Below are 23,570 nucleotides of genomic sequence, written 5' to 3'. Positions count from 1 at the left end.
TTGTTATGTCATCTGCTACTGAATTTTAAGGGTCGTGTCCATGAGATGTTACCACATTTATAGACTGTAAACAATGTGTCTAGGTATAAAACAGCTGCTAAACATACTTAGCTCTAACGTGCTTAGGATTTATGTTGAAGTTCTAAAAGCACCGTTTTTGTGTGTTTTTACTCAACATGTTAATAACATGTAACACATGTCAGGGGCTCAAGGGGGTACGGGTGGCCCGGTCGTCTAAAGCGCCGCGATTCGCTGTGCACAGTTGCGTCCCTTGGGCACGCCAGAAACCTATGATTGTGGGTTCGAATCCCGGTTCGCCCCGATTATGTTTCTAGGTTTGTCAGCACCATACCCGTGCTCGTGGGTTTCACCGAAGTGGTAAACGTCTGAGACCTGCATCACTTGGGGCTTTCCTCCCACATTAAGCTGACACGCGGCGATATGACTTGAAAACTGTTAAAAGCGGCGTTAAACCCAACTCACTCACTCATTCACTCACTCAGGGGCTCAATATTCCAAATCATCAACATGTTTTTAATAAGGTTATTGGTGTCGTTCATTAGTTACCCCCTCCCGTTCGCGAGATACATAAGGTACGTTTTCATAGACCTATTGTAACAATAGAGGATTCATCACGAGTGTTTTTACGAGTATCAACCGAGTCTTAGTTAATCGGTATTTGCCGAGCCTTTGGCGGGGCAAATACCGATTAACGGGACGAGGTTGATATTTCCCATATTAAAAAACACGAGTGATGAATTCTATTTATCATTTTCACATTTTTGCTTCCCAATTAAGGAATAATTGCATTAAACATTAACATCAGCAACTTGTCGAAATCTTACGTATAGATCGTGCGTAGTGATACATGTTTTCCATAGCCGTGTAAACCAAAATAAACAACCTCTTAACTCCTTTATGACATATTCCTTCGCTGAGAAAAAAAGTTCCTCGGATTATTTTAAACAAAATACTTGAACAGACTTTTGCAGAATAATTTAAATAATAATTTCTCCAACATCAAAGGTATCCATGTTGTTTGTAAACACCTACTCACATGCACCGGCAAAAAAAGTCCCACTTCCGGTTATCTAATTTGCATATCTAATTTGCATACTTATGTCATTGGGGTATGACATACATGTTTTTATGTCATAAGCTTATGTCACGGATAAATGCTTTAGTTAAATGATAAATCGTTATATCACACTCACAATTAGTCTAGGAGAGTCAGAAGAGAAATGCGAACCGTCGTGTAATGTCCAATAAAACATTTAAACATTAAATACTTGATTATCTGAAAATGTCATCCCTTTGCTTTTTGACAAATATAGCAGCAAGCAAGAGTCGAGCAAGGATTGTAGAAATGTACGAACATATTTGAACTGACATGTTTAAGCTCTTACTTGGTGTTGATGTTGTATTGTAAGCATCGTAGAGCAAGATACACCAATTACCTAAACGGTTTTAACGGTTTAGAGTTTTAGGGGGTTAGAGGGTGAGGCGGGTGGGTGTTTTTTTTCTAGATTGCCCACCAATAATATTAAGACAGAGATAATATAAGACGACTAATAAATAGGTGAAATAATGATAAGGATCAGATCTTATTAATTGTTTTTTATCTCACAATCTTGTATCACTTAACGATGCCCTGCTTGGGAACCAAGCTTCAATTGCGTAATTGTAAAGAGCTGAGATAATCAAATTGTTATTCTCTGTTATATAATTATAGTGAATCGGGAAAGGAAGCTGAAGCTGGTGATTGTGATCGAGAAGAACTTCATGAAGGAACACTTGATATTCGTATTGTGATGTCAGGTTAAAAATTCAAAGAAGACAGTTTTCTTCACACTGCTGACATATTATGAAATGTTGAAGAACTTGTCAGTTTGGATTGAGCCCCCTAGAAGTGTCCCTAAACTTTGCTAGGGCATTTGTCATACATCAAACGCCCTGGATGCCCTAGGTCATGTCCAGGCTTCCAACACTGACACGGCTGTTACAATGCTCCCACCCACAGAAGCTGCTTTTAATGAACACATGTTGAGAGGTATGTTTCAAACGACAATGTGTCTGCACAGTCATGTACCAAACCCTAGTTTGGAGTGAGTGAGTGAGTGAGTTGGGTGTTACGCCACTTTTAACAGTATTCAAGTCATATCGCGGCGTGTCAGCTTAATGTGGGAGGAAAGCCCGAAGTGATGCAGGTTTTAGACGGTTACCTCTTCGGTGAAACCCACGAGCACGGGTATGGTGCTGACAAACCTAGAAACATAATTGGGGCGAACCGGGATCCGAACCCACAATCATAGGTTTCTTGTGTGGCCAAGGGACGCAACTCTGCACAGCGAATCGCGGCGCCTTAGACGACTGGGCCACCCGTGCCCCCTATGAAAATATGAAACAACTGTGGTCTCGGTGAAACCCGTTATTGTTTTCTCCATGGCTAGCTTTAAAAGTTGAAGAAATATTTAAAGACAAGTTCCTGCTGAAGTGGCACAGTTCCATTACTGAGAGTTCTAAAGGTGTATGTACTATAAAATGTTAAAAAGAAAATATAACATTTGGAAAATATCTCTATCTGCCTAAAAATGTTCATCACCCAATCTTACAATTTAGAACCACAAACCATAACTTGAAACTGGACGCTGGTCGGTGGAACGTTTGTGTAATCTATGTAGTTCTCCCGCGGTTGGTGACGAGTTTCCTTACCTGTTAAGACGTGAAGCTCTTCTCCAGTGGCGTCTATGTACATACCTAAAGATCTCTCTGAATGGCCTAATATGTATAAAAAAAAAAAAATCTTTATCCGTCATTAGAGCAAAAGATATGAAGAACTTGTCCAAATTCATCAATACCATATTTAGAAATGTTGAAGCTGTTCGAAGACCTGTATGAGATTCTTGTTACTTTATATCTATCATATTAATTGTAACCTTTGACCACTATATGTATTTGCACAATTCTCCCGTCATCTTGATGCTGATATTTTTATATTATATTTGAATTTATGTTATAATGTTTCTCATGTACCACCGTTGGTGTTTTTTTCTGAGAATAAACTGGACTGACTGCTAATAATATAGTGCGTATGTAATTATATATATTAATACCATGTCATTGATCCTATTGTTATCTTTGGTACACAACCAGAACCGTGTCGTTTAATTATCCGCAGCTAGATATTTAGCTCATTCCGTTAATCATGAACTTAATATGGAATGTACGTGTTGACATTCATCTACTGATGTCGACAGGTACGTTTTATATGTTGGTTTGTTGGTTTGTTGTTTAACGCCGCACTCAGCAATATTCCAGCTATATGACGGCAGTCTGTAAATAATCGACTCTGGACCAGACAATCCAGTGATTAATATCATGAACATCGATCCACGCAATTGGGATCGATGACATGTATCAACCAAGTCAGCGAGCCTGACCACCCGATCCCATTAGTCGCCTTTTACGACAAGCATAGTCGCCTTTTACGGCAAGTATAACGGCAAGTATAACATAAGATACGCGTCAGTAGTTGCATAGAAGAGACAGAGTAATAAATCCCATGAAAACTGAGGGACAAAAGTGTACCGAGTGTACATAATAAATTGAAAAAACTGTTCTCAAATTTGATTATATTTATTTAACCATCACTCATCCTTGCAACAGTTTGTAAAGAAGTAATCTATGACTGGATACTTTTGTGTAAAAAAATACTGGTTCATGTTTTCCCACTCTTGTATGCAGTTGTTACTGTTAATCCTCCACCACTATATATATATTCTGTACAATGTTCCTCATTCCGTCTTGCATGACAACGGTATAAGGATGTATACCGAAACGTCGCCTTTACAGTATTAAAGATATGCCAAAGTTGACCCTGAGGGAGGTTTCTACGGTTGCACATACCCGCCACTGGTGAGATCATTTTTCACTGTATGCCTCTATATACATTATCTGGCGGCCAGAAAAATATTTGGCGGCCGCCAGATAATATATAAAGAGGCATACAGTGAAAAATGATCTCACCAGTGGCGGGTATGGGCCACCGTAGGTTTCCAATAGCCTTTCATCAACATTTAGGCGACAGATACTATCCCTGGCCAAAGTGGTTTGATGATTCGTACAGTTTCAAAGGTGGTTAAATTTCTTTCTGAATATTATTTTCCTGTAACTCATCACGAAACCAAAGGGTAAAGCTGATGCGAAGATAGTTCGTACACATTAGGTTTGAGAGCATATATTTCCCAGTCGACAGTTAACGACCTTTGTAAGATTGTATGTTACGTTTGAGTGAGTGAGTGAGTTAATATTTAAAGTCACATCGGCAATATTTCAGCCATATAGTGACTATAACAAATTAGACAATACATCAATGGAGAATAGAAACCTGTCGACAAAGGACAGTAAAAGTACTAGATTATCACAGATGTCGGTTTAAAACTAGTGAGTGATCATAAAACTACAAATTCATATAATACAATACATTACAATACAACGTAAAATTGGGCTATATATCACCAGCAACCAAAAGGTAGGTCACCATACCGGGGACCATGGGGACTTACAGTACCTTTGCTACCTGCATGGACCCCGGCAGGATTTACACCATCCCTTCAGTTACTGGTGATTATGGACAAGTTTAGCCAAAATTAAAACAAACAAATATTCTACGATTAAAAACCTGGTATATATAAATTACTTTGAATGAAGTGGGTTTACGCACCCTCTCAGGGGGACAATAATTTTATGCTTCTTCAACCCCCATCAAGGGTACAACCACTAACAATCTCAGTTCATAATCATATACTACCAATTGATAAAATATATAACTTTATACATCAAAATTTATTAATCAATTCAATTTCTTTTAAAAATCCAAGAATTAAATGAGAGTGGAGGTTAAAAAGATCCTTTATAGATTAAACGTTGAAATATTGATCCCTTGTGATGGCAAAATCAATACAGTCAAGCAGGACATGCTTGACCGTGATTCTCTCATCACAAGGGATGCAAAACGGAGGATCCTCACCTTGCAATAAATACTCGTGAGTGTATCGGGAATGGCCAATGCGACATCGTCTTAGAATGACCTCTTCAAATCTGGACTGACAGCCCAAGTAGGTATAACCGATATTTGGTTTAATTTCATGTAATTTATTTATACCTACTTGGGCGTCCCACTTCTGTTGCATAAGATCTCGGATGTAAGATCGAATCATGGGTTTAAAATCAGTGTATGGAATCAGAAGTGGTGTCACAGATTTGTTGAGTGCTGCTTTTGCAGCAGCATCAGCCATTGTGTTACCAATGATACCAACATGGCTTGGTAACCAACAAAAGACGATGTCAAATTGGCCAGTAGCAAGATCATTAAATAATTCGAGAATTTCGATTAAAAGTGGATGTTTAGGTGACATATTTTTAATCGCCTGAAGGCATGAAAGAGAATCTGAAAACAGTATGAATTGTTTATGTTTAGCTTGATTACTGATATATTTAAGTGCTATAAAAATGGCGTTTGCTTCTGCAGTGAATATGGAACTGTTATCCGGTAAACGTGAAGATATTGTTCTGGATCCAATGACGGTGGCACTAGCAACTGCGCCACCATCCTTGGATCCATCTGTAAAGATAGATTTATAAGTGTCATAATTGTTTCTTAATTGACTGTATTCTTGTTGATAAATTAATTCGTTAGTGTCTGATTTCTTTAGTTTTGTTAATGTAAGGTCAACCTCTGGCCGTACCATTTGCCAAGGAGGTGTTGAAAACAGTTGAGTTGGAGCTATATCTTGCAGTTGAATATTGGAAGCAAACAAGGCAGACTGGATTCTGATTCCGAGTGGTGGAACAAGAGATGACTTTTTATTGTAAACATCTTGGTAAAGAGGATTGAAGACGCAATTAAAAGCTGGATTGGACTGATTAGAATATAATTTAGTGACATATTGTAAAGATAATTTTAGACGGCGTTGTTTAAGAGAAGGTTCATCCGCTTCTACATATAGACTGTGAATTGGAGACGTCCTGAAGGCACCAAGGCAAAGCCTCAGGCCCTGATGATGTATCGTATCAAGTTTTTTTAAATTACTTTTACAGGCTCCACCATAGACGATGGAGCCATAATCAAGTTTTGAACGGATGAGTGACCTGTATAAGTGTAAGAGGGTTGTTTGATCCCCTCCCCACTTTGAATTAGAAACAACTTTCAATAGATCGAGTGCCTTCAGGCATTTAGCTTTTAGGTATTTAATATGCGGGAGGAAAGTTAAGTGGCTATCAAAAATAAGTCCCAAGAACTTGGCCTCCTTAACAACTTTGATAGGAGTGCCATTCAGAAATAGTTCAGGGTCCTTATGTGGCTTATATTTTCTGCAGAAATGTATACAATTAGTTTTTGATTTGGAAAATTTAAACCCGTTTTCTAGACACCACTTGTTAATTTTATTTATACATAATTGTAATTGCCTTTCAATTGTGTGCATATTTTTACCACGACAAGATAGATTAAAATCATCCACAAAAAGTGATCCATCAACTGAATCAGTTAAAACTTTTGACAAACTGTTAATTTTGATACTGAATAAAGTGACAGACAAAATACTGCCTTGTGGGACACCCTGATCCTGATTATAATGATCAGACAGGGTTGTACCCACTCGGACTTGAAATTGCCTGTCTGTTAAAAACTGTGATATAAAATGAGGCAGACGGCCTCTTAATCCAAAATCGTGAAGATCTTTTAAAATACCATGTTTCCATGTTGTATCGTAAGCTTTTTCTAAATCGAAAAAGATCGATACAGCATGTTGTCTATTTACAATGGAATTTTTAACGAACGATTCTAAACGCACTAAGTGATCGATAGTACTTCTGTTCTTCCGGAAACCACATTGTATATTGCTAAGAAGATTATTTGTTTCCAAGTACCACACGAATCGATTATTTACCATGCGTTCCATAGTTTTGCAAACACAGCTAGTTAGTGAGATAGGTCGGTAATTTGATGGATCAGAATGATCCCGCCCAGGTTTGGGTATTGGTATAACAATGGCATTATGCCATGAATTTGGAAACGTCCCAGATGTCCAAATGTCATCGAATATAGTCAACAAAGTTTCAAGGCATGATTCGGGCAAGTGTTTCAGTAACTGATAATGAATATTATCAGCGCCTGCTGCTGTATCATGAGCTTGCCCTAAGGCAGTAAATAGGTCATGTAGTGAAAATACCTCATTGTAATCTTCACCATTATCAGATGTAAAGTTTACTTTTTTCTTTTCCTGTTGGAGCTGATATTTTTTTAAATTCAGGAGCGTAATTAGATGAAGAAGAATGATGAGATAAAGTTTCCCCAATGCAATTGGCAATGGCAGATTTATCAGTTAACAAAGTATCGCCATCCTTCAGATGGTTAACTGTAGAATTTGATCCCTTGCCTTTGATCTTTTTTATCATGTTCCATACCTTGGACATAGGGGTACGAGAGTTAATTTTTGAGACATAAGTCTGCCAGGATTGACGTTTATTTTGCTTAAATAGACGTCTTGCCTTGGCATTTGAAATTTTAACAGTATTTAAATTATGGACAGTGGGATGTTTACGGAAGTACTTCTCCGCCTTCTTACGACATTTCCTAGCTTGTTTGCAATTAGCATCAAACCATGGTTTACGAACACGTGGGTTGACAGAGGACTTAGGTATTGATTCATTAGCAATTTCATTCAGTTGATCTGAAAAAAACTGAATTGGGTCAGTAACATTCTGAAAAGACGTAGGTTGTAATTTATCTTTGCATAAAGATTGAAATAAAAGCCAATCAGCCTTCACAAAATTCCATCGAGGTGGAGGTGGATCATCAGCGGGATTAATGGGTTTAAGCACCGTGGGGAAATGGTCACTTCCACATAGGTCATCATGGACGGACCATGAGAATTCATTTAACAAAACTGAATCCGTCAAAGACAGATCTAAAGATGAATAGGTACCAGTAGCAGGGTGTAAGTAAGTGTCGGAGTCATCATTAAAAATGCAAAGATCGTTATCGGAAACAAAATCCTCGATCACTTTTCCCTTTTGATTAATGGTTGAACTTCCCCATAGAGGATTATGCCCATTTAGATCACCCATGATGACACAGGGCTTTGGGAGTTGGTCATACAGTTTTTGTAGATCATTTCGCTGAAGACTTGAAGAAGGAGGAATGTATAAGGAGCAAAGTGTGAAGGCAATATGCAGTGTTAGTCTAACTGCAACTGCTTGCAGAGTCGAGTCAAGTGGAACAGGGCTGTGAACAACGCCCCGCCGCACTAAAATAGAAGCACCTCCAGTAGCTTTATCTCCTGGAGGAGAGAAGGAATGATATGAACTATAGTGCTTTAAATCAAACTTATCTGTATTTTTAAGGTACGTCTCTTGTAAACAAATTGTTGATGGATTTAAATCACTTGTTAATAACTGCAGTTCATGAAAATTATGCCTAAGTCCTCTGCAATTCCATTGCATTATATTAGACAATTGAGTCATGGTGGCTCAATTGGAGATCGCTCGCGTGAATGGGAGGAGGAACTACTCCCCCGCCTGTCCTGTGAGGACAGAGTAACCTCCATGTCCAGAGGCCCAAAGGAGTTCTGTAAAGGAACCTCTGAAGGTGAAGGGACGATTGGCAGTTGTTTTTTCTTCAATTTCTTTTTTTCTTTAGTCGACAAATGAACAACGACTGGTTGTTTGACTGACGTATGTGATGGTTTCTCAGACTGAATCTCAGTCTGAGATCCTGAACTGGATAGACTGATGGTAGGAATAGGCTGAGTTATTGGAATAGTATCAACTGGTTGATCTGACGTGACCCATGTCAAGTCAGTCTGACACGAAATAGTAGATGTTGTAACAGAGCGGGAGACTGCAGCGGAGTAGGACATAGCTGAGGGGGTAGTGGTCTGAATTTTGAATAGTTTTTTGGCATCCAGATAGGATATATTTCTTTCACATTTGATTTTCATTATTTTGGATTCCATTTGCCACACAGGGCAAGATTTGGATGAAGCAACATGTGGGCCTGAACAATTTGCACACTTCAGATCATGATTACAGTCAATGCTCTCATGGCTGTCACCACAACGATGACATACCACAGAGTTATGACAGGATTTTGAACCATGACCGAAATGTTGGCACTTATAGCATCGGAGCGGATTGGGGACATACACATCCACTCCGATGTTCATATAACCTGCTTTTATTGACTGTGGAAGGGAAGTTTGGGCAAACGTCATGAGATATGTATTTGTGTTCGTGATGACACCGTCTTTCTTAATTGTGAAACGTTTTACAGCGGTTACAGCTTGGTCTTCCAATTCAGTAGCAATTTCATCCTCAGACATGTCGGACAGACAACGAGCCCTGTCACGAACAATGCCTCGACAAGAGTTTAAGGTTCTGTGAACAGACACAGCAACCTCAATATTGGCAAATGTAGAAATAGACAACAGATTGAGAGATTGCTGTCTCCGTGCACACTCCACCAGAAGCGAACCACTACGGAGACGGGTGACGTTCTTGACCTCACCACAAATCCCGGACACAGCCTTAGAAATGGCAAAAGGATTTAATTTGATAGGCAGGTTATCAGCAGCCTCAATAACCAGGAATCTAGCCCAGGTATCAATATTTTGAGAAATACTTCCAGACGAAATATCAATGTCTTCTAATCGTCTCTTTTTTTCATTGCGAAAAGAACCAGATTGTTGTTGAGCCATGATGAAAGAATATAATTCAGCACCCCTGTTCCCCACCCGCCATCGAGTGTCAACAAGGACAGTGTTATATTGCACCGGATATCCAGGATGCAAACACCAGGGATACAGGGCTGCTATACTCCAGCAAATATGACTTGAATAGCTATATTTATCTACCAGATGTAGTGCCAGGCAGGTTCAGTCCATGACAAGAAACTGGAGACATACAGAATACAGAGGTCAACATCACCAGATTGGCCCATGAGCCACCGCCTTCTGGCGTAAGACTCTAGGCAATTTATTCCATCAAAAATTGGTAATTCATACAAAGTATGCTTGGCCAAGTCCAAAATATACATTATAATACAACACAGGAGTGCATATACAATATTACGCACAGGGCCTGGCATGACCAGCCGATTGATAAGACCGGGCCCATCTTACCACCCGTCTAGGCGAAGTAAGGGTCGAAGTAGTGTGTTGGGCAAAGGAACACAGTTCCAGGAACCAGTGCCCTCAACTACCAGACTCCCGTCCTCCGCCGACACAGGGACGCAACCCACGGCAAACGGGCTGCCCACTTTGGTCGCCTCTTACGACCAGCAATGGGGTGCTGTGGAAATATTCTACCCCGGTTCCACACGGGGGAAGAGCTATTAGCGCTACCCAGCACTCACCACGAGGAGGTTGCTCTTCACGAGTGCCATGTTACGTTTGAATCGTTCGTACTCTAACACGTCATATAGACCCGTGAAGATCCGGTGTAGAATAGGTCTTCAGCAACCCATGCTTGCCGTAAAAGGCGACTAACGGGATCGGGTGGTCAGGCTCGCTGACTTGGTTGATGCATGTCATCGATCCCAATTGTGTGGATCGATGCTCATGATATCAATCACTGGATTATCTGGTCCAGACTCGATTATTTACAGACCGCCGTCATATAGCTGGAATATTGCTGAGTATGGCGTAAAAAAAACAAACTAACCAACCAACCATCTTAAGACCTTGTGAAGCAGATCCAAGAGAAAATTAAGTGGATGAGCTGCCGACGCATTGGTTTCCAAATGTTTAAGGACTCTGTACCTTTTGTAAAGACGCTTGATAGACATATCATTGATCCTCCAAAGTAAATAAAGGGGGAATACGCGCGGAGAAAATGACAGTCCTAGCAAGTTTCTTTAAGTAGTTCTAACCGTACTTTGATTGTCTGCTATCTCAATCTAGAAGTTTAAGACTGCACTACCTACACAGAAACAAATCGTTTCCATTTAATTTCCAGCCGCGTCATACCAAAAGACGTTAAAAGATGGTACTTGTTGTTACCCTGTCTGGCGCTCGGCATTAAGGGGCTAAAACAAGGACTGGTCGGCTCGGAGTCAGTATACTGAGTGGGGTATTCATGTTTAAACTGCGGCATGGTATCTCAGTGAGCTAGCGCTATAAATCGGACTAGTCCGGACTAGTACAAGCAGCCACACAAACGCACACACGCGCATGCACGTCGCTATATAAGTGCAATAATCTTGGACGCGACGTTAAACCCCATTTCACCTCACCTCACCTCACATGGCACTACTTACAACGTTCAGATGAAGAATGGACATAGGCACGGGGACGTGGAGAAGGGACTTTTTAACAAGCCCGTTGATGTCACATACATTCTTACATGGAATATTGCCGTGTGTTGTTGCTGTGCCACCGCCAAAAGAAACGCGAATACCATACATGTTGGTTACTATGTGACTTTCTCATATTCAAGCGATTTGGGATTGGTTCAGTGCACAAACGAACATACTTGTATGTTGCGTGAACCAATGCTCATGAACGCATCACATGTGACGTCATAGCCCCAGGACAAGAGATGCACCATTTGTCTCGTGCATAATTAGTTTGGAAATCACGTGCAGTATATCGTGATACGTTGGTTGGTTGGTTGGTTTGTCGTTTAACGCCGCACTCAGCAATATTCCAGCTATATGACGGCGGTCTGTAAATGATCGAGTCTGGACCAGACAATCCAGTGATTGACATCATGAGCATCAATCCACGCAATTCGGATTGATGACGTGCATCAACCAAGTCAGCGAGCCTGACCACCCGATCCCGTTAGTCGCCTTTTACGGCAAACATGGCTTGCTGAAGACCTATTCTACCCCGGAATCTTCACGGGTAACGAATAAAGTCACGCTGTGGTAACAATTACTGATTGTTAATTTTGTTATTAAGTGGTACACACTGGAAACAACTCTTCTTAACGTACGTACCTTCCTATATGTTTCTATGCTCCGCGTTTCTTTTGGCTGTGAGTATATCTAAAGATCGGTGGATATTCATTTTCACCAGAAGAAGATAATCTTTATAACATACTAAAATGCAATGTGGTTATTTATAAATGTATAATATCTTAAACATCTTAAATCTTACTTGTTTTTGTTGATGCTGTCATGTTGTCCGAGGATAGTCTTGGATTCAACAGTCACGACCGCACATTCACCTTTAGTGCTGACGTTAACGTTTCAGTATGTGGCTACACTGTGTTATTGATCATTCTATAAGCTGTTGTCTCATCTGATCTGCAATTCAATTAGCGTTACGCCGCTGCCATACTCTTTCACGCGTATCAGCTAAATTACACATAATTTATACCGAGGTGAAAATGCTATATGTACTTACGCTGTTGTCCTTTAATGCGATTTCAACATCTTTCAATTTGTTGCGAGAGACGAAGAGACAAGCACTCTTCAAGGGAGTTAAATACATCCCATGTACATCCGACTCAACATACAAGTATTTTGATTACGTTACGATTAATGTTCATTTATCATGCTTTGTTAATTCGGACATGAATTGTTTGCCATATTTGCAACCACTCCCGACAATATATTTCTTATGTTGACATGTTGCCTTTCAGTGTGGAATAAAGTTATCTAACACTCCCGATCGACTCCCAATATGACACTGCTTGAGAATATAGTGAAAGTTTGCCTGTCACTAGAGAGTCATGCAAATCGATGCACTGTACCAGATTGTGTCGTTCACCTCACGGAGAAAGTCAGGTTGGTTGCAATCTCATTAAAATAAGATCTTAGTTCTCGCTACCACTGGGGGCGGTCGGGTAGCCTAGTGGTTAAAGCGTTCGCTCGTCACGCCGAAGACCCGGGTTCGAATCCCGACATGGGTACAATGTGTGAAGCCCATTTCTGGTGTCCCCCGCCGTGATATTGCTGGAATATTGCTAAAAGCGGCGTAAAATCAAACTCACTCACTCACTCACTCTCGCTACCACTGAACAAAGATCCGAGGACATCCCATTACGGGTCAGTCAGACCGACCTTGCGCGAACTTTGACCGACCAATGGAATGACCAATCAGAAGGCAGCTTTCTCGTGCTTTTAGGCACTAATTTCGAACTGGCGACTACGCTTCGCAACATAGCTAAGCCGCTTGTGTATTTACTCTGATGATTAATCAGTGATCTTTGTCATGTACAGGAACCTTCGCTTGTTGCCAAACATTCTGAGTATTATACACTATAAGGAAGATAAACATAATTTGTTTACCCATGATCAATATTTTACCTCTCCCCGTCGGATTTCCGGGTTAGAATATGTGCGGATATGTTCCGGATCTCGCACAATAGACCCGTGAAGATTCCGGGGTAGAATAGGTCTTCAGCTACCTATGCTTGCCGTAAAAGGTGACTATGCTTGTTGTGAAAGGCGACTAACGGGATCGTGCGTGCGCGCGCGCGGCGGTTTGTACTAGTCCGGACTGATGCCGGATGTATTGTGCTAACTGAAATACCATGACGCAGTTTAACATGGATACTCCACTCAGACACAGTATACTGACGGACCAGTTCTTGTTTTATCCCCTTAATGCCAAAGTGCCAGGCATGGTAACAAGTACCATAAGTTTGGTATGACGAGATCGGGATTCGAACCACCGACCTTCCACATTCCGGGCAGGCGTTCTATCCACTAGACCAGGAAGGCAGTCCCAATGGGAGAAGGTTTCAATTACAATATTATTCACTGGTCCAAAATTGGAGTCCAAAATATCTTCACAGTTAATGTTTTTGGGTATCTATCAGTTCAAGATATTTCACTAATGAGTGTTTTTCTGGTCACAACAAATATAGTAAAGTCACTTACATGTATATAAGTACTAACACCATTTTAAATAATGTGTCTGTGTGTCAAGTTTGTAAATATATTACGTCTTGCCAGACGACAATCAGTCTCGATTTTCCACCAAAAACTGATTCCACCGGGCGTAAAAATAAAACAACTGTGACAACCCGACGAATGAAAATCAGTGATGACGCCATGTGTTCGCGAAAAGGGCAAACTTAAAAAAACAGTAACCAAATTCAGTTATTTTAGAATATGTCTAATCCTTCAGTATATTTTCCAGTCGGCGGTGGCCTCTTGTCTGAATAATATTTTACTGTCACGAAAACTGGTTCTGCTTGGGGGAACGTTATTCAAGTGATGCCATTTCTACTGATCAAAAGAATCATTGAAGCATTACTAATGTATGTATCTAACATAAAATGCGCTCTTCATGCCCCCGGTCGGCTATTTCATTTTCAATTTTCACTCCCAAATTAGATTTTCAATACAGGGTTTGATTTAAACGACGTTTGACTTGAACATATCATGTAAAATAAATGTAAAGTACCTCACTTAAACATGATCATAGACAGTTCATTTAACGCTTCACGAATCTGTCATATTAATGACATTTAAACTTAATTTATTACATGCAACACATTAGGATAAAATAAAGCTTGAACTACAAGGAACTAAGCCTTGGTCCGGTGATGAAAGTCCACCGAAGCATTTGATGTAAGCTTCATCGCTTGAGGTGACAAGCGACTTGAAATGTCATCTGATCGCGAGGGCAACGGGTGGTATGAAGCTGCATTGAATACTAAACAGCTGATGTCCAATTTCGTGTGAATTCCAAAGTGTTACACAAATCCCCATGACTTCAACTTTCTAATGGTATAGGTTCCCATTATGTCGAGCAATGTTCCCTTGCAGCTCCATCCTTTCGTGTCCACAAATCACCACTTTTGAGGTACAATCGAGCATGCTCATTCTGCCAAGATTTCAAAAAGCGCCATACAGCTCTTGCTCAGAAGTTGTTCGATCAAGGTTATGGTTTTATGGTCGGGTGGAGGGCATTTCCAAATTAGACGCATCAGTAATGAAATTGATGTCCGATGCAATTCCCTATTTTGACTTGTACCACGTGTTCCCTTATTTTTTCAGGGGCACAATTGACCTGCCCTTGCATGTGTTTGTGACGAATGTCACCGATGGGGCAGGAGACGCTTACCTTTCCGCGAACACTTGGTATCATCAGTGTTTGATAGTGATTCAGAAACATATACTCATGACGATAGTCGGAATCGTACAGTCGACTTGACTGTTTGGGGCAGAGATTTCTTATGGGTAACCAATATGGGAAGGGCTTTGTCGCCTTTATTTAGCTGTCGAAATAAGTTTCCTTTTATGTTTCAAAATGTGTTACTCTCATGCAACTTATGTTTTTAAATATGTTTCCCTTTTTTGCGAACAGCTGTTGTCACCACTGATTTTCAGTGACCCATTATAACTTTTTATTACTATTCTACCTTTTTGCGCCCAATCGAATCTGTTTCGACTGGTTATTCTCTGACGTTGAACTTTGAACATTGTTATGAGATCGTTATTTTTTTAGTTTTGATAGTATTAAGGATGAAATCAATGCACAAGATTAAAAAACTCAGAGGGTCTATTAAACGTAAAACATTATTTCACCGGTCAAAAAGTCATTACGCACATAAAATGATTTAAATGTCAATCTTAAATCACAAATTCAGTTAACGCTTTATAATAAACTTTTACATATTTATAATTTCCCCAACTTACATAGGTTTTTAAATGCTCTAAGTGACGGAAGAAAGTATCAATTTGATAAAAATTTATGGTCATGACATGACCTTTCAATTTGTGATGCTATCATAAGCATGGCAAATCAATAAAAAAACACACGCATGATCAATAATCAATATCACCCATGAAGATTCCGGGTCAGAGTTGGTCTTCGTAAGAGGCGATAAACGGAATCGGATGGTCAGGCTTGCTGACTTGGTTGATGCATGTCATCGTGTCCCAAATGCGTATATCGATGCTCATGATGTCAATCACTGGATTATCTGGCCCAGACTCGATTATTTACAGACCGCCGTCATACAGCAGGGTCATTGCTGAGCGTGGCGTTGAACAACAAACAAACAAACAAAACAATCAACATGGTCACTATCCTTCGTAACCATCCAAACAACATTAAAAATGTTTATTTTCTAAAATCACATGGCGAAAAGTGGTAATATATAAGATTGTGTATACGTCGTATGTTTGTTTGTTTGTTGTTTAATGCTGCACTCAGCAATAACCCATGCTTTCTGTAAAAGGCGACTATGCTTGTCATAAGAGGCGGCTAACGGGATCGGGTGGTCAGGCTCGCTGACATGGTTGATGCATTTTGGTGGGTGTGGGGGGATTGGCTGTGGTTCTCCAGCCATGTCTTAATCCTAAAGGTGTTGAGTTGGGTTCAGGTTAGGAATTGGATTTTGAATAAGCTGGTGCTAAAAAAAGCTGCCGTGTATGTGTATATATTACACACAGGGGCAAACATATCCGTGCAGTTAAATTCAGTAACTCTCACTGTGCACTTGCTTCTTGCTGATTGGCTAGATCACGACAATGGTTTCACCGTGTTCACTGTTTGCGAAGGGGCACATACCAATGTGATGTCATATCCAGCATAGACTGAGCCTATTGGTCATGACGCCACGTCCAGTTTAATGCGACCGTTACAATAGACTGACTGAGCTGCTGTCACCACCTGTGATCGAGAAACACACAATTTTCTCCATTTTGCTGACAATATAGACTATGGTTTATATCTAGAATAACCTACTCGCGACTATATTTTCCAAATATAGGTGTCAATTTAGCGCTGTGCTCAATTAATCCGCCCAACCGAAAATGAAAACAATGTAGATGTTTTCACTTTCGCGTTAAACCTCTCATCAACATGTAATATAGTACGGCTATATAGCGTTCCGTCTGTCCGTCCTTCAGTCCGTCCGTCCTTCCGTCCGAGTTTTTGTACGACCCATAACTTTTTAACCATGCACCCTAGCTTCACCAAACTTGCTTAACACATTAACCACAATAAGTACTTGTGGATTTTGCTAGTTTGAGGGTTCTAAACTTTTAAATTTTTGCCGTTTCCATGGAAACATTAGAAACTTAAACTTTTAGGGTGGGTGTTTTGTACGGCCCATATCTTTTTAACCATGCACCCTAGCTTCACCAAACGGGCAACACCCATTTACCACAATAAGTACTTGTGGATTTTGCTAGTTTGAGGGTTCTAAACTTTTAAATTTTTGCCGTTTCCATGGAAACATTAGAAACTTAAACTTTTAGGGTGGGAGTTTTGTACGGCCCATATCTTTTTAACCATGCACCCTAGCTTCACCAAACGGGCTACACCCATTTACCACAATGAGTACTTGTGCCTTTTGCTAGTTTGAAGATTCTGAACTTTTTAATTTTTGCCGTTTCCATGGAAACATTAGAAACTTAAACTTTTAGGGTGGGTGTTTTGTACGGCCCACATCTTTTTAACCATGCACCCTAGCTTCACCAAACGTGCTACACCCATTTGCCACAATGAGTACTTGTGCCTTTTGCTAGTTTGAAGATTCTGATTTATTAAATTTTTGCCGTTTCCATGGACACATTAAGAAACATCAAGAATGTATGATGTGCTAAGCATTGATTATCCCACACTAGATTGAAATATATTTGCAAAAACATGTGTTCATTTCAAACATAATGCATCCTCATGGGGTTACAAAGGAAAGGGCAGTTCCTCTGACTTAAAGCAACAGGTATATTTCATTAATTAACAAACTATTTACTATTTGTTGTTGACCAGCGGGGATAACGGGGGTATGTGAGCTTTGCTCACTTCTTTCTTGTTTATGTATATGCACTCCATATATTAACTTGAGACAGGATACGTTTGATTACCAATGTGTAGATAAATGAAGTGCGCTGGTTAGGCGTGTGATCAATTTCTGGCTCGTAACGCATAGGACCCGATTTCGATTCCAAACAAGGGTACAGTATGAGTTCAGGACATTTCTGATGTCATCTCGCGTTGATATGACTGAAGAGGTATAAAACACAACTCACTCACAGACAATGCACGATGCAGGATAAAATAAGGATGAAGAACTATTCTTCCGTAGCATAGAGGATACGCTGATAGAAAAACATATAAAATAGTATGAGAATGCAATGCATTTACTACATTCAAGCTTTTAAAATAATATTCAAAACGAAATGAGAATTACAGTCATTGTTACTTTTTACTTTCCTCTAGCTTTTCAACTGAAATGACGGAAAATATGTTTTTAAATTATGTTCCTGCTTTTTTTTAAATCACCGTTTAAACAAAGAACAGACACCAAGAACATATATGGCAGGCTCGTATGTTATCTAACCAATCATAATAGGATTAGAAGGAAGTAGTTGGACTACATACGCAAGGGAGTAGCTAGTGTGCGCTAATATTAGCGCCACGATTCAATGCGAAATGGCGTTGTTCTTCGCAGTGAGCGCCATGTACTTTGGAGGATTAATCTACACAACTTCTGGTCAGGGTGAGGTGTTTAACTTTTGCTTATGTTAAGGAAACAACTAAAAAGTAATCGGTATGTCGAGCCCTTGGGGTAAATACTAAACTTTAAAACATAATTACAAAGGTCATGTATCAAGTATCAGTTAAATATTATTTTCATTACTTTTGTTTCCATCAGGAAATAAATTGACGAAAACGAAGCTGTAACTGTGAATAATATGATTAACAATCAAGGGCGACGATGCAAATATACCGATGTGCTGACTTTGAAAGCTCTTTGCTTTGAACACTCTAGTTAGACGTATATTGTACAAGTGGGTGGGTGCGTTCGTACGTACGTGCGTGTCTCTGTTTCTTTACGGGACAATTCCACTTACATACTCAACAAAGCATTCTCAAGCAATGCCTCCACAGATACTATAGCGTCACCGCTTACCGACTACGAATGAATACTGACAGATTTATTCATGGCTAATGATAGGGACATAGTCGGTGTTACAAACAGGAAGCCAGTGGGTGGGGTGGTGATATTTACTTGAACTTCATAAAACTAGGATCACAATACATGTAGTGTGCTTGACGGTTAACATCAAGCAATACCTGTATATAAGCAGCGGAATCTCTGCGCATGTCCACAGCAGTCACAACTCAAAACTTACAAAATCAGTAAATGCGCTTTCAGGTGGCTTGATGTCTGGTCCGTCACTTGATTGTCTGGTTGTATACACGCGGCCGTGGCATGGCAGGAGTACTGCTGTGCGATGTCAGACAACAAACAAACACATTTTATGCAAAATGTGTATGTGGTGAGTGCTATTAATGGGACAGGACATGACTAGTACCCTTTTCGCGAACACCTGGTGTGTCATCCCTGGTTTTCAGTGATCCATTCCTATAAATGTCTCCGCTATTTGTACCTTTTACGCAAAGTGGTATCTGTTTCTGTATATAATTGTATATATTTTTTTGCGTTGAAGTTTTACATTAACTCGCTTTCTGTAGAGTTGAACATGTGAATATTTTTGCGTCACATATTCCATTCCAAGTCTGGTTTGGTGTTTGTTGTTTAAAACCGCCCTCAACAATACTCAAGCTGAAAGACAGCAGTCTTTAAATATTCGAGTCAGGGACTGACAGTCGAGTGAACGATGACCAAGTTACCAAGCCTGAGAACCCGAACCATTTAATCGCCTCCTACGACAAGCATTATTTGGTAGGGACCTTTTCTATACCTGAACTTCCAGGGTTTATTGTTCCACAGAAGTAGCCACATACAAATGCCAGTTAAAGCCATTGACGGCTTTTGCAAAATTGATGGCTGTAACACGTAACATATACCATAACGTTTCCCGAAATATTGTTAAGTTGATATGCCAGAAAGATTAAATATGTCTGGAACATTGAACAATTCGAAGAAATAATTAGTGAGCAGTATCCACAACTAATATGTCCATTCAGGGGGGCACGGGTGGCCCAGTCTCCTAAGGCGCAGATTTGCGTATCTTGGACACGCCAGATAGCTATGATTGTGTTCGAATCCCGGTTCGCCCCGATTATGTTTCTAGGTTTGTCAGCACCATACCTGTGCTCATGTGTTTCACGAAAGTGGTAAACGTCTGAGACCTGCATAACATCGGGTTTTCCCCCCACATTAAGCTGACACGGTGTGATATAACTGGAATACTGTTCAAATCTCACTCTGTCATATGTCCATTCACTCTGATCATTGCAATATGTATATCATCAGCTGTTATGAGGCATAAATGACGTGCCTGGGAATTAAACCTTCAAAACAACGTCCATTCAAACTGATATTACCGGGCATCGATTTACTTGTACTCAATAGGTGGTGAGGGGAAATTGGGTTTAACGTCGCGTCCAAGATTATTGCACCTATATAACGACGTACTTGTACTCAATAAGCTGCATACCTTAAAATACATCAATGTCTACAGGTATGTAATAGGTATCAGTATTTTTTAAATATCCACTCTTTTTTCAACGTCTACTAAAACAGCTTTGACTCTGAGTGAGGTGGGTTGAACGCCACTTTTAATATGACGTCAATCTGGAATGCAATGTCAAACACCAAAATGAGTGAGTGAGTAAATATTATGGTTTTACGCCGCTTTTAGCAATATTCCAGCAATATCACGGTGGGGGACACCAGAAATGGGCTTCACAAATTGTACCCATGTCGGGAATCGAACCCGGGTCTTCGGCGTGACGAGCGAACGCTTTAACCACTGGGCTACCCGACCGCCCCAACACCACAATGAAATTCATATATTCAAGGACAATCTATTAATTAATAGAATACATTATTATATATACGCTATCCATGTCCCCCATTTCAAACGACATTTTTAAAGGACAAAGTGTGACAAGGGCCCTGGATCTGTATAATTTAATATATGAGGAAGCTGTTTGAAATCGGAATCAAAGTTATCAGATGTGTTCATGTGAATGAGTGTAAGGCTTTTGTTCATCTATATAAAGCGACGAAACCTTCCCATGTCCAATAGAAATCTCTACATAAAGCAGAGTTGATAGTACGATTCTGACTATAAGAGGCAGGTTCAAAAGTTCTAAGCCTGATTAACTTTCACTTATGGGCCATAACAAAGAGAACTAGTCAATGTAGTACAATGAATGGTTCATTGCAAGTGTAATTGGTCTGTGTTAAGTGTTTGATGCTACTTGACTTCATCACTACAAACTTATGACAACTAGAAGTGGTTGGTCATTGAATTTACTTCTCAGCTTCTAGAACGCCATCAGACGACGCTCACAGTGACGTCATGCCTATATGCGTACAGTAAGGGAGGTAACTCTCAAGCCATCAATACGTAACATCTCCCCTTTTAAGGGTAACCTTTAAAGTCTTGAAACATTAATGCAATACTAATGGTAAAACAAGTCTTTGTTCTTAACAGCTCAGTTGCTGAAAACCGAAAGCATATTTGAAACACTTCCCAAACTTTCAACACAATAACAGTTATGAATTGATTTCGTCCTTAGTAAGGCACACAGTTCATAACATAAAAACTAAACAGTTCTTCGTCCTTTCAAAAAGGCTTACAGTCCATAACTTAATTTTACTGCAAAACAGCTTTACTTTAAAGTTCTTAATTTGTAAGATAACCTCTGAATCTAGACGGTTGTTTGATCACACGACCACGAGAAGTTCTCTTCTCAGTTGTCTCACTTGACTGTCTAGTTGTCTGTGCAGGAATCTGAACTCTCTCTGTAGTTTTGCTTGATGTTTGGTCTACAGGCTTGTCAGTACAGTTCCTCATAGGAGTTTCAGCGGAAGTTCTTTCAAAACACAGATCTGGTTCTAACCGGTTCCTTTCAGCCATATCTGTATCCACAAACAATGGAGTAGCTTCATGAGGCTTTCTCAAATGTCGTCTGTTTCTGTGCAAGTTACTGCCATCTTCTGTACGCAGTTCATACGACCTCACATCTACATGTTGTTCTATAACAGCTTCCTTACACTGTTTGTCGAACTTAGTAGGCTTGACTCTTACCACATCTCCCTCCTTCAGAGCAGGAAGTTCGTTGGTGCCTCTATTGAAGTAGTAAGCTTGTTTAGATTTTTTACAAGCTATCTTGTCTGACACACCATCAACGGTCTTTGGTTGTAAAAGTGTACTTGCTGTTGGGAGTTTGGTCTTTGTTCTCCTGCTAAAGAGTCGCTGTACCGGAGAAAATCCTATTCCCTCTGTCGGAACATTTCGCCAGTCCAGGAGAGCTAAGTAAGGATCAGTTTGGGCATGTAGTGACTTTGTCATCAGCTTCTTAGCTATCTTCACCGCGCTTTCAACTTTCCCGTTGGATTGTGGGTAACGAGGTGACGACGTAACATGCTCAAATTCATAGTTGTCTGAGAACTTACAAAAAGCTTCAGAGTTGAACGGTGCACCGTTATCGGAGATAATCTGATTTGGAATCCCATGTCTAGTTAGATGTGACTTGAGCTTCTTGTTGATTTCAGGAGCTTTCTTGCTGTGCAGTCTGTCAACTTCAAAGAAGTCGGAATAATAGTCCACAGTAATCAAAAAGTCTTTCTGATCAAACTCAAACAAATCGCATCCCAGTTTCTCACAGGGACGAGTAGGAATATGATGACTGATCAAAGGCTCCCTGCTTTGGTCTTGTTGTAGGGTGTTGCAGGTTTCACACTTGCTTACAAGATCTATTATCTCCTGTCCCATGTTCGGCCAGTAGACAAGTTCTTTTGCTCGTCGTATACACCCTTACACACCGATGTGGCTTGAGTGAATTCTCTCCATGATGTTGCCACGAATACTTGCAGGTACAACAACACGCTCGCCCTTGAATACTACGCCATTCTGCATAGAGAGTTCGTCCCGAAAGGTAAAGTACTCACGTACTGAGTGTGGTACATCTTCCTTTGACGGTGGCCAGCCTTGCTGTATGAGCTGCATCAGCTTGCTCATGCAAGTATCTTTACTTGTGGCTTGTTTCAGTTCAGCTAGTCTCTGTTGAGATATGGATAAATGCTTGACCATTTGAATTGTCTCAATGTCAATAGCTGTTGGGCTCCTCATGTCTATCATCAACACTTGGCCTTCGTCAGTGATCAATTGTCTGTCATGTGGTAAGTACGCACGACTTAATATTTCAGCCATGAACATCAGGCTTCCTTTCTTGTACACCACTGTAAAGTCGTACTTCTGCAACCGTAGCATCATGCGTTGCAGCCTTTTAGGTGCGCTCAGGAGGCTCTTTCTCAAGATGGACTCTAAAGGTTTGTTATCTGTCTCTATGGTCACCTTGCGTCCATACACATACTGGTCAAAACGTTCCAGTCCAAAGACTATTGCAAGCATTTCCTTTTCTTTCTGAGCATAATGTTGCTCTGTGCTTGTCATTGATCGGGATGCATATGCCACTGGTTGTCCATCTTGCATAAGACATGCTCCTAAGGCCACTTTGTGAAGCATCACATTGGAAATATGTGACAGCTTCATTATCAAAATATTTCAGAACAGGAGGTTCTGACAGAATGTGCTTAATCTTCTCCAAGCACTGTCCATGTACAGTGTTGTCCCATCAAAAGTTCACTTCACCTTTCAGCAGATCTCTCAGTGG

General features: G+C 40.3%; 1 protein-coding gene across 5 annotated transcripts in view; it reads left to right on the top strand.

Moving 5' to 3' along the window:
• Positions 1-18,360: 18,360 nt before the first annotated feature.
• LOC124142135 (multiple epidermal growth factor-like domains protein 10) overlaps positions 18,361-23,570 on the top strand; it is a 38,268-nt gene continuing 33,058 nt past the window's right edge. For all 5 annotated transcript variants that reach the window (XM_046510444.2, XM_048400278.1, XM_046510437.2 and 2 more), the window contains exon 1: positions 18,361-18,471. In XM_046510444.2, the coding sequence (XP_046366400.2) occupies positions 18,405-18,471 (67 nt within the window). In that variant the 5' untranslated portion in view covers positions 18,361-18,404. The remainder of the gene's footprint in view (positions 18,472-23,570) is intronic.

This window comes from Haliotis rufescens, unplaced genomic scaffold (genome assembly GCF_023055435.1).
Source record: "Haliotis rufescens isolate VD_foot unplaced genomic scaffold, xgHalRufe1.0.p SCAF_2, whole genome shotgun sequence".
Taxonomy (NCBI): domain Eukaryota; kingdom Metazoa; phylum Mollusca; class Gastropoda; order Lepetellida; family Haliotidae; genus Haliotis; species Haliotis rufescens.
The sequence above is the reverse complement of the archived record's forward strand: the minus strand, read 5'-3'. Positions and strand labels throughout refer to the sequence as shown.